General features: G+C 39.1%; 1 protein-coding gene across 1 annotated transcript in view; it reads right to left on the reverse strand.

The window, feature by feature from the left end:
* The window catches only part of SLC44A5 (solute carrier family 44 member 5), a 57894-nt gene that overhangs the window by 17939 nt on the left and 27557 nt on the right, over positions 1 to 12398 (reverse strand). Inside the window, exons 4-9 of the mRNA XM_086463032.1 lie at positions 11879 to 11963; positions 8260 to 8344; positions 5319 to 5447; positions 4475 to 4535; positions 2732 to 2855; positions 1433 to 1516 (exon numbers count right to left, since the gene is read on the reverse strand). Coding sequence (XP_086319158.1) covers positions 1433 to 1516; positions 2732 to 2855; positions 4475 to 4535; positions 5319 to 5447; positions 8260 to 8344; positions 11879 to 11963 — 568 coding nt within the window. The remainder of the gene's footprint in view (positions 1 to 1432; positions 1517 to 2731; positions 2856 to 4474; positions 4536 to 5318; positions 5448 to 8259; positions 8345 to 11878; positions 11964 to 12398) is intronic.

A 12398-nucleotide genomic window follows, 5' to 3' on the forward strand; every position in this document is an offset into this window, starting at 1 on the left:
CTGTTCTTGAAAGCAGTAAGTTGCTTTCATCTAAAGTTATCTTTAGTTATCTAAAGATATACACAAGTCCTAGTAACACCAAAACTGACTACATGGTAATGACTGTCCTCAATAGACTGGTTCCCTTACGCTGAGGCTTGAAAGCAGCAGTTCTTTCGGGGTATGCTAAAAAGACTAGAGCAATCCTAACTTTAATTTTTAATCCAGCCTTCTTTCACTATGAGGTCTTCATTGTCTTCACCCAAACTGGCACTTATATATGTTTGTCCAGAAATTGTTTGATGTATGCTATAATTTGGTGAAACGTGTGAAGCAAATTCTGTCCAACTACTTTAAAAAATAGCAACAATTCCTTATATAAATATCATACTGAAACATGGAAACTGGCTTCGGTATGTAGAATTTCTGTTCAAAAACCGGTCAATTCTCTCTCCAGATTATCTGTTCAGTGATATCTCCTTTGAAAGAATCTGCACCATAAACCTGATTTCAATAAGAGATATAGAGAACTGAGCTTGCTGAACACCAGTGAGTTTCTTGTCACTGACTGTTGTGAGCACAGTATCAGACTATGAGAAAGTTGTCCTCCCACCAGTGACTGAACACCTTTAAAAGCTGACAACTTGTGTTTCTGAACTGACTAATTCTCCATATTAAGTTTATTGTCTAAAGTTTATGTATTTATTGTTGTGGATTTGCATTCAGGCTTAATAATGCATGCTTAATATGTCCACGTTATAGGCTTTCACCTGGCAAAGACTTCTGCTCCTGTTCAAATTGATCAACACTCTGGTCCATGAAAAACTATATTAATGGGCTAAGAATGCATGTATACTTACTTATTTGCTTCATCAAAATAGCTACTTCTTTTGTTTGTGCTGCATTTTTACTATATGGTGATTAGTGAGTATTAATTGCAAGATAAAGGTAATTCTGTTCAATACTTCTTGTTCTTGATGTTGCTTTGCCTGCTGCATTGGATTTATGGATTTATATTGGATTTATGTATTATAACAGATTTAACTATATATTGCTAGTACAGATTTAGAAATTATGTGGTTTATATGTACACTAATGACACTTAGCAACTGCAATTAGTTTGAAAGTCCCTTAATTAAGATTTTCCAGTTTTGGAATTACTGTGCAGATGGGTCTTGCCATAGAAGACAGCACCTCCTGTTTTTCTGCCTGGTAGGATATTAAAAAACTACTCCAGATCAACTGACACTCCATGTATGTATGCATGCTGTGCTATCCTTACCTCATGTACAGAACCATGACAAAATTATTATCACATGATGAAAAGAAATTACAGTTGCTCCTTGAGTTTAAAAGTAGGCTTGGTAACAAACACACACCTGATCTATTTTTTATTTCCCTGCATGCTCCAAAATGAGTTTGGAAAAATTAAAAATACCCATGAAAATCTTACATTAAAATCCAATACCAAGAAATGGCATAGTCTTCAAAAATTTTCATTCCAACTGATCTTGCATCCAGGACATTATTGATGCCACTGAGAAAAGACAAACCAAAGAAAAGGTTGCTTTAAGTAGAAAAGCAGAATTTATTTAAACAACAAATAGGCTCACTGAAAGAATTTGAAATATCTTTGCTAGTGATAAGAGTATATTACTATCCACCAGCTCCAGCTCTGTAACCAAGCCAACACCACACTTACGCCAAAGAAAAAACCTGTGCAAAAATGTCTATATAGCTCCTGAAAAAACTTTAACAAAAAAAGATTCACGAGTACTATCTCCAGATATAATTGCTTATTATGTCACAAGAAAACCGTATACTATTAAGATTCACGATGTACCAAGAGCCAAACAATTGTGACTCCAGAACTGCTAATAGCAGAGAAGCAGAAAACAGCTCAGTGAAGCAAAAGGTTGACTTTATGCAACTGTTTTCCTACCCTGCAAAGCGCTTGCCCATACTAATGTTTTCCTAAGAAGAAATGAATGATCTTCTTATCGAAGAACAGACAATGTAGTTGTAGATGCCAGAAGAAGGGAACTTAATGAGGTGGAGGTGTTATCAGTGTTGGTAAAGTGCTAGAATGTGGTAGCCTTGGATCAAGAGGTAAGAAAAGGTACCCCTGTGCTCCAGACAGGCTGAGGACTGACAGCAGCTGGAAAAGAGGCTATTGCAGCAGTTTTCTCTCATCCTGGTTGATGCCCAGGATTGGAGTCGCTTGCTGTCCATCTGCAAGGGAGGTGTCATGTGTTAGAGCCCAGTATGACGCTTTTTGACCTTTAGACATATACTAAACCCAGGAGCACTCTGATGAAGTAAGATGCCCAAAGTACTAGGACAGTCCATGTTAGTGCAAAGGCCATCATAGGAAGGAATAGCCGAGGCCATTTGTGGCTGGCCTGAGCCCCGTAGCACAAGGATTTAATTTTGAACCTCCTTTAGCTTTCTGTAATACTAGTTTTTGCTAGGAGAAACAACAACTAATTTTTGCTAGGAAAAACTGACAGTAACTCTGAGACAACCAGATTGAAACTTTTGGCTCCTTGCTCAGTTCTGCATAACCACAGCGCTGGTTTTCCTTACTGGAATTTTGCAAGTGCCCAGGCACAGAGAGACCATTTACTAGCAAGTCTTGCCTGGGTACTCTTTAACCATTTGCTACAACAGCTTCTGATTGTTAAATAATTTAGGAATTGAAAAAATAATCTCAGAATCCCACAAACACATACTTAAGAAGGGTAAAACCTACTTTGCAGCTTCCCTGAGATCGGTTACATTTCTTGTTTTCCCTCTTCCATCTTTGAACGTAGTCTGATTTGCCACAGTTAGCACACCGTTCTTAGTGGAGAAGTCTGGGAAGCATCTCTTCAGAACTATTCAAAATATCAAAACAAAGCATGCATATTACATTTCATGTCAAGCTCCACTTTTATCACTTGTCTTTATAACATATTTAAATAATTTTCGATTCACAGTCAATTGTTTTTCAACGGATTATCTAACAATATGATGACTTTGACAAATCTTAGAAGAGCCATTATATTTAAGATCATGATTTTTATGCTCTGCGGCTTTTTGTCCAAGCTCAGGCATGGTGGGATCTAGCTTTCAGCTGGAAAGTCTACCAAATAGAAAGAGTAGTATCTATAGCAGTTTAAGAATTTGTAATAAATGCGGAACTTGCTGTCTGTCAATATCTGGGCAGCTTACCCAGATAAACCCGCAGTTTCTCAAATATGTCATTTCATGGTAATAATCAAACCAGCCCTCAGGGACAGACTCAACATGACTGGTCACAAATGGTATTAGACCCCAAACCAATACATAACAGCATGTGTCAGTTCCTCATATGCCAGAAGAGCTCCAGTAGCAGCCACTATCACTAGATATTCTTGGAAAGGAAGTAATGGAAAAAAGACAGAAACTATTGGTTAAACAGAGGGAGGAGGGGATTATAAAAGAGAGAGAAAAGGAGAGATGTTTACATACTCATTTATGTTGCCCTGCTCTTTGCTGCAAAAAAGTCCTGGTTTTCATTCCAAGGGGAAGAGCAGGTCAGTCCTCCTACACAGCTGTACTGTATTTAACAGTTCTGTGCTTTCCTTATCAGGTTCCAGTAAATACTGATGTCAGGGTTCAATATTCAGTCTAGAATATCTACCCCACCAATTATTCTGAGGAAATACTTAAGTAACATGTCTCTTTTCCTCCCTCTGTAATCTTTGCCCCTTGTTATAGTCTAAAATAAGATAACAGCTTCTTTGCTTATTGTCTGTCTTTTGGGTCAGTACATCAGTTTTCATAAAAATTCTTAATTTTTTTTTTTTTAATCCACATTTACTCTTTTTGATAACCTGTACCTGGTTTACGTGACATCTGTTTTAAAGCATGGAAAACTAAACAGCAATTTCTAATCTGCATAAGCTTCTGGGTCAGTGACAGGTACTCTTGGTATTACACTTCTGCAGCTGAGACGAGCTCTGAGACCTGTGGTTATCTACTCAGAGATATCCGCTGACTATAGTGACAAAAACCATTTTTTAGTCCCTTAATTCATCTGTGTGCCTTGCATAGCCAACACTGCAACTGAAAAGCAAGCTGCATTGTAATTGGGCTCAACTACCTGAACTTCAACAGCTGGCCATATGATCCTTCCTACATTCGTGGCATTTTCTTGATGCCCATGGGGTTGCTCACTCACGTGTTTTGGAAAGCACAATCTGAGCTGTAAAGCTTTTGTTATCAGTTATGATTCAAGAGCAAGAAAGAGCTCAGCTTGACCCGACCACACGCTGAGTGTTTATGGATGGCAGCTAGAAAAAAAAAAAAAAATCTTTATACTTTCAAACTGTTGAAAATTGAATGGATGTCACTGTCAGATAACAGACAGCTCCTAAGGACCTTGCCACAAAACACTTTTCAGACTGGAGTTGTGCTTTTAACGTGAATGCTTATAATCTGCTAAGATGTGTTAAGAAGTAGAACCACTCACAAGGCCTGCTTGGAATGATCATCGAAGGACAATCTTCATCACGTAGGACTTGAGCAACAGACTAAAAAGGGGAAAAATAGGAATGCTGAATACATAGCAGAATAACTACGTGGTTTTTGTTTCTCACCCAGTCTGAGAAAATGCCCCAAATTGGGCTTTGTAGGCTCCTCCCCAAACTTGACTGCTGGAGCTGCAAGATACATTCATGATGTAAGTGAGAATCCAAACTGTCATTGTGATTTGGGAAAAGACTATTCTTTCCTTTTCTAGTGATAAAAAAGAAAAGACCTGTTCACTTTGGATCAGCACCTAAGCCAGAGTGACTGAGCAATTGTTCCTTGTCTCCCCTTCACCTTTTTTCTTAAAGATGAGTAAGAATTTAACACAATTAATATAGCTGAATTGCAAGGTGTTCTAAAGATGGGAGAAATAACGCAGTACATTTGAGTGCAAAATCAGTTACATGAAGGATAGATTAATATTCCTAGCTAAATTACTAAGTAGCTATAGAGGAGTCAGGAGCCTTAAGAACTGGTTCAAGATACTCTGTTGCTGTGGAGTACCTCAGTGCTAAAGGATACTGCTTGCCACAGTATTGCAACTACATGGGTAGCTGCAGATATTCTTTTAAGCAAACTTTAATCATTTAAAGAGTGGGAGATTTGGTGTGCATACAAGATCTTCACCCCTGATTAAATCGCTGTCAAACCATATATACGTGACAACACCTTATATGGTGAAATCAGAATAACTCAAAGCTTTGCTGTAGCTCAGTAAAATCATGCATGTTACACACTGCCTAAAGAAAAAGAGTGTATTCCATCACCTATTGATACATACATACCTTGCGAGGATTGTTAAAACCAGGTTTGCAGAACTGTCTGAAGTAATTCCACTGATCTGGTTTGTATCTGTAGGAAGCCTGAACATCAATATAGGTTGCAAACCTGTCTGGGCACTTTGAGACACAAAGCTGCAAGAAAAGAAAAAAATTAGTAAAGATACACTGGGGGTAGAGAAGGGTAAGGGAAGTCCAATTAAAAAGCAAGAAAAAGGCCACCTGTAAAAGTGCACTGTTTCATGGAATTGCCTTCAGTACTGTTTACTGCAGTATTTAGAAAGGGACATATGTTTTCCTTTTATTTCCCTAGATGAATACTTCTAAAATTCTTTGATAGAATACACTTTCAAAGTCTCCATATCTAGCATTTCAAGCCACTCTCAGTATCTTCTTAGGTTCTACATGTTCTGGTGGATATGCAGAGCTTTCAGTCTGTTAAAATTTTTTTTTTTCTTTTGAACACCAGGAAAAAAAAAAATCTGTCAGGTTCTCCTCTACTTCCATCAGCAGCAGTGTATATGAGCAAGGTGGTGCAGCAGCTACTTTCACAGGATACATGTAATTTCTTTCTATTACATTTATTCACTAAAAAAATAAGTCTCATGCAGCTAAAATTGTCCCACCCTTGTACACAGTCTCTTCAGTCAAATACATCTCCACAGATATCATTCATGTCAAGTTAGGTGCAGATCACCCAAAGGTGACTTTTTACTAGTGACTAATGATGAATCTCCCCTGGTGACAAAGCAAGAGGGGTGCACGTGCCAGGAATGAAATTCACACCACTCAAGGTACAGCCATTGTAAACTGGATTTATGTGAGAAAATCAAGTGAGGACTGGGGTTTGACAAATGCATCCACTCAGAAGTTATGATTTAGATTTATGTAATGGAGAAGCAGCCGCCTCAATACACAGGCTCTGAAGGCTCTGCTGGTCACTGGAGTCACGCAAGTGTACAGCTGTCCTGACTCTTCAGTGTTCCTAAATACTGTGAGGTAGTTTGAAGTCCATCTTTTTAGCAAGTTTCAGCCTTTTCTAGAAGGCTTTTCTCTGTTTCCAAAGCTGTGCTATCCAAATACCCTTTGCAAAGCTCTGCTATCCAAGTACCACTGAGACATCATGCATGAAACCGTATTTCACTTCAAGGGCATTCCACCACATATGATTCACCTAAAGGAATTTTGGGAAAAGATCTTATACTAATCCTTAGAACAGGGCAGATGCTGCAAGAGGATCTTTCTACATGAGTACTACAGTCCTATGGACTACTCATAAGCCAAGGAACAAAGAAAGAAGAGTTTTGTCCTTGATGGGACAACAGGTGACTAACAAGTATACACTTCACTAAAACCATCTATGAAACAAGCAATGAAATGATCTCTCTATGGATCCAGTGAACTGTAATAACAGTTTGCAAATTCATGGTCTAAAGCAAGAACTGAAGCTCTTCCCGTGCCCATTCTTGGTTGTTTTTTTTTTTCTCCTGCTATTTGATATGAATGGGACAGGAATGAAAGACCCTGTCTGCAGTTCAAAAGAGGAATTATCAAACAAATGTTCCTTCAGCATTTTCACAAAAGACCAGAGAATTAACCATCTGCAGTAGCAAACAGCATTCAAAAACATTCTCAGTTTTCGAGATGTTGTATATTTGCAAATTGTTTATTTGTAACTGCTCTGTTCCCCCAAACTCTCCTTCAACAAGTATTTCACCTTACTTGATTCATGACCACTGCCAACTTGACCACAGCACCAGTCAAATCCCACAAAATGACAGTATTTCTGAACAGGCTGAATTGTTCCAGTAACAGTGTCTACAGACTGCGGGGTAACAGTGTTGGTGTCTGCATGTGGACAGACGGGGATTCCTGAAGCAAATCTGCTGCTGATAGAGAAAGTTTCCATTCTGGCAGCAACTGGTCAGTGTTAAGAGGGTTCTTGCTCTTCCTTGCTGGAGATTTCCGTCTCTTCAGCTGTGTCAAATGGTCCATATGGTCACACTAACTGATAGGCCAGAAACATCTATCAAGAATAGGGATCAGGGGTAAGGGCAAGCTGGAATGGGAAACATTTTATATGATAGTCAAACAAATAGACAATTAACATTTGTAATCAGTGAATTGGTTACCATGTAACAACCCTCATCCAAACTAACACAGGACTTCACTGAATGTTGTCAATATGGCTGAGACCATACTCTGTCCCTTGCAGTTTAATTATACAGTTGGCATATTACCTTGGCAGCAAAGTTGGATCAGAGCAGTCCTGCACCTAATTCCTCTGACCTACCCCATACCATAAGTTGTTGCCTCATAAGATGAACTGACATAACTGGTTGTGCAATTGCTCAACAAACCGGGTCAGTAAAATGGCCTCATGTAAAAGATCAGGAGGATAATTTTAACCCACACAAGTTCAGTGACTGGGTTTATTTCACAGCTTCACAAGAAGTTGCAGCACAGCTAAAGGAGTACAAATTGTGGCATAAGGCAAGAATAAGCTTTCAGGATCTTCACTTTTGAAAGTGCCATAGGCTCTAACCACATCCAGATACTCCTGTCACTGGGGATATGCGCATTTTCTTGATGTCTATGATGTTTGGATGCCTATGTCTAGTTTGGAAAATGCTAGATGTCAATCGAAATTATTTTCTGCATGCAGTGATTACTACTGAATAGCTGCCTGTGATGAATTTGTAAGTAACAAATTGCTGTATTCAACTGGTCAACTCCTATCCAAAATACACGATCTTGTGCATCTGTATTTTTTTTTCTGACCATCACAGGCTACAGAAAGCTTGCACTGCGCATCATCTATAAAACAATCATATTATATTTTGAAGGATATGAACAGCAATTTTTAAATCCAAACAAATGTATGTCTAGTTCTTAAGCACCACGACTAAAAGACAGGGAAACTATTTCATGTCTGTATTTTACTCACCTGTGTTGTAGGGCACTGTAGGTTTATTAACACTACGGGGCTGGCACATTTCAGAATGTTAAAGTAAAATAAAATGGTCTTGTTCCTATGGAAGTGGATATAAGATGGTTAGTGTTATAAATATGGGTGCTTATACATCCTTCCATTCAAAAATTTATAGCATACATCAGTATTTAAATTCTATTATTGTGAACGGTCATATTGCAAACACAAGACAAAAACCCAAATCCTAAGCAGACCCTGAATGTTCCATGCCAAGACATCTCTGAAAACAGAAGCATTTGTTCTAAAGAATGCTAATTGTAAGTTTTTTCCACAGCAGGGTTTTAAGCTGAAACAACCCTAGGCACTGTTACATGTATCTGTAGGCCTGTGTCTAAGAAGTGAAGTCTGTAAAATACCCCTGCAAAACCACTGTGGTCCCTTTGCTTAAACTGAACATACCGTGTATGCACTGCATGCAAAATTACTATCAGCAAATGCTACATGGTAAAAGCTGCCTATTTTTTGTTGATCAGAAGGTGGCACCAAAATCAATCCAAAGATTTTTACGGTTGGAAACTGAAAGCAGCTGGCCAGGAAACAGAATGATAATAACATTTGCTAATAACACTGATAAACTTTTTATATGAATAAAGGAGAGTCTGAGGGGTTTGCACCCCAGAATCCACACATGCGACAGCTTCTGGAACTTGGGACCTTGAGGTAGCTGCCACCTCAGTTTGGATTTGTTGAAAACTGATTACCCCAAGACCTCTGGATTTAAACACCTGGATTTTGAAGACAGCAAAATATGCTGTTACTCTTTGTCAGAAAATTATCAGATAGCTCTAGTGAAGATGGTATGGCAGTAGTCCTGCCCTTTTCACACAAGAATTCAAAGTCAGCAAGCCATGCCAGGAACAAGCAGTGTCCCTATATGAAATAATAGTGCACATGCTTGCTATGGCCTATGATGTAGAAGAGAACACAGTAAGTGGTGTTTGAGCCACCACTGACCCTCACTGTGGCAACGAAGCACAGAGGGAGCTCTGCCTTGGGAGCAGGATGGCAGCATTAACAATGAAGTGTGCTCGGGCTAACAAGGCTGCTCCACTTCTATCTGCGGAGTTAGCACAAGTCCTGCTCCCACATTTCTCCATTGTATCCCCCAGTCCAGGACATATCCTCTGATCTTCCACCATCACGTGGCTCCCAGCAATTGCTAAATATGGCTATGCTTCAAAGGTATTATATAGCATCACTGCACATTGAAGCTCCCTTTAAAACTGGGATTAGCTCAACTGCTTGACATTTCATAAGGTTAAACTGTTTTCACTGAGGTATCTTCTACTACGCACCGCTTAACAAAACATGCACCCTGGCAAAAACAATTCACTGTCATTAGTTGTTTTTTCTTCAAAACAATAGAATAAAATTGTGGACTGAAATGTCACTGTTCTTCAGTAGTTTCTTTACAGTATTTATAATCTGTGAGCTGCTCAAAGCCATTAATGAAATCTTTTTTTTTTTTCCTTACATCTTAGCCCACTTGCTGATATTGACAGCAGAGAAGAAAGTTTAAACATACATGTAACACAGGGAAACAGCCGCTGAAAACTACGTCTGTGCTCTTTATAACAAAACTGTGTTGTACTCTGTGATTACACTGTGCTCTGTAGAAGGCAAAACAAGCTTAGAGATTACACGGAGATTAAGGGATGGATTACAAGAAGACACAAAGAGGCCTAAAAGAGACTCGCAGGCCAACACAAGGTAGAATTAATTTGACTGCATGGAATTCACTAGAGTTCAAATGGCTTTTTGCAAGAGCTGTGAGTGTTGGCTTGGTTTTTGGTTTGTCTTTTCTGCTCCTCGGTGAGATTGCTGGGAATGCTTGTTCCAAGCACAAGATTCAAAATACAGAGACTGTGATCACTTTCCAAGGAAAAAGTCTCAGACTAAGCCCTTGGGGACTTTGGAAACCCATAGTCCTAGGTTAGCCTTTCACACTACTTACTTTCAGGGCATCTGAAAAATCTGACAATGTTATCAATGAAGGCCAGACGAGCACATCCCACACCTCCACTTTGAGGGATTAGATGGACTTGTTCAGAGGGACCTCCTGCCATAAACACTCTTGCTTTTCCAGTAGGTTGTATTATGTGTCTTTTGGCTTATATTTTTATAAGAAACTCCTCAATGTAGCAAATAAATACCAAAATGCAGTCTCAGTAGCTGTATTATTCTCCAGCAATCATACATGGAGGAACATTTGTGAATACAAACTGGAAATCACATTGTAAGAAGTAACTGAAGGGAAGACTTGAGTAACAAAGGGAAAGAGGGAATGGGAGTGGATGATAAGAATCAGAGGGAAGCATCTGGCTACACGTAACACAGTGCATGGATGCTCTGTGTCTGAGACTCCCAAACCCATTTGCCCACTGCTTCCTACAGACCAGAGAGGGAACAAGGACAAACTGGGGGCAAGGAGGGGAAGAGCAGAGAAGGGCTGTGGTGAGGGGAACACACACAACACTACAACTTTTCCTCCTAGTTTTTCCTCTCCAACGACTGCTGTGAAAAATCTTAGTCAGAGGGTGGAACAGGTCGCCTTACACTATCTAGTCTGTTTCCTCTGTAAAAAAAAAACCACAACACTTGAGAGTATATAAACTCCTAGCTCTACCTCTGTTCCATTCCCTATCTCCTGCTCCTCCCCTTCTGAACTGCCCTTTGGACAGTGGCTTCATCAGTTTTTCCCTAGAAAACTAAATGGGAAAAGAAAGAAGCAGCAAAGAGCTGTTATCAAACACTAGCTTCTGTTTGCTTCCTGCATAGCATCCAGCTTCTTGACAGTGACAAGGGCATAAAGGATGCCTAATACTTACATTTTAAAAGGCAGAAGGTAAGGGAAAGAGCAAACTATTTTTTAAATTCTGTTTCATAAAAACACTTAGATTTCCAGAGAAAACATTGATGCAACATCTTTCTTTCCTGAGCAGCTATATTCATGTAGAACTACTTCGTGGATATGAACTAATTAACTTAACTCTCACAATTCAAAACTTAAAAAGACTGGGAAACAGACAAGTAAACAGAGATGTTTGGTTGATATTCCCAAGGAAGGTATGGTTATAGCTGCCTGTCTCCCAGACCACTCAGTCTTCTCTCTACAAGCAGTGGATAAGCACCAGAAAAAAATCAAGAGCTTTTCCTTATGGTCTTTTCTGTTGCTTGGTGCATGCTCAGAAAAACGAAGAACCAGGCTACAACGCTTTACTCTTATCCCAAGGTGGACAAAAGAATTACTCAACAGGTAATTATCCAAACTTTGGCAGTTAGAAGCTGTGCCAGCTACTCACTTTCTATGCAATTAGTGATACAATCTTCAAGTTACATTGATACTTTACCAAAAATATTCTCTGACTGATGAAAACAACTGCATTATCATAATATCTAGATTTGCACCGAGCAACTAATCTATCTCTGAACTTTATTTGGAATAAATACAGTAAGAGTGTCGCTGTCTCTTCAACTTCCCACAAGAACCCCTAGCAGACAGAGAGATTTGAAACCTCACGTCTTATTCATAGTGCAGGAGTAATAAAGATAGGTGAACGGATTTAATACTCACTCATTGAGGGTATCTTTCTGACCACAGAATTGCCCATAGCTGTCAGTCGGATAAATGACTTTTCTGGGATCGCCATGCACCCAAGCTGCAAGTATACACATAACTTTTAACATTTTTGTCAAGTGTACACAGTTAACAGTGTAAACAGACTAGCATGAAAATTATCACCTCTAATGTACCATTTTAATCTTTGTTGATCGCCACTGAAGAATATGGATTTGCAGGTTTCCTACTGAAAAAGTAAAATATAAAACAAACCGAAGCAAACAAAGATATGGATTAATTGGTAAGAAAGCAAACCAGTCCACTTTTTACCTTCAGGGCACATACGTCTGTGTTGTATCCAAAATATGACATAACTAACTTAAAAAAATAATGGTTAAGAGAGGAAAGAAGAGGAGCTAGCTATGCAGACAAATCTGAGGGTTCACAGACAAACACAATGACATTCAAATTAATAGGATCACCTGGGTCTGTGACAGAAATACAGAGGGTGTGACTGAATCTAATGGACTCCATT

Source organism: Leptosomus discolor, chromosome 3 (assembly GCF_034619465.1).
Source record: "Leptosomus discolor isolate bLepDis1 chromosome 3, bLepDis1.hap2, whole genome shotgun sequence".
Taxonomy (NCBI): domain Eukaryota; kingdom Metazoa; phylum Chordata; class Aves; order Leptosomiformes; family Leptosomidae; genus Leptosomus; species Leptosomus discolor.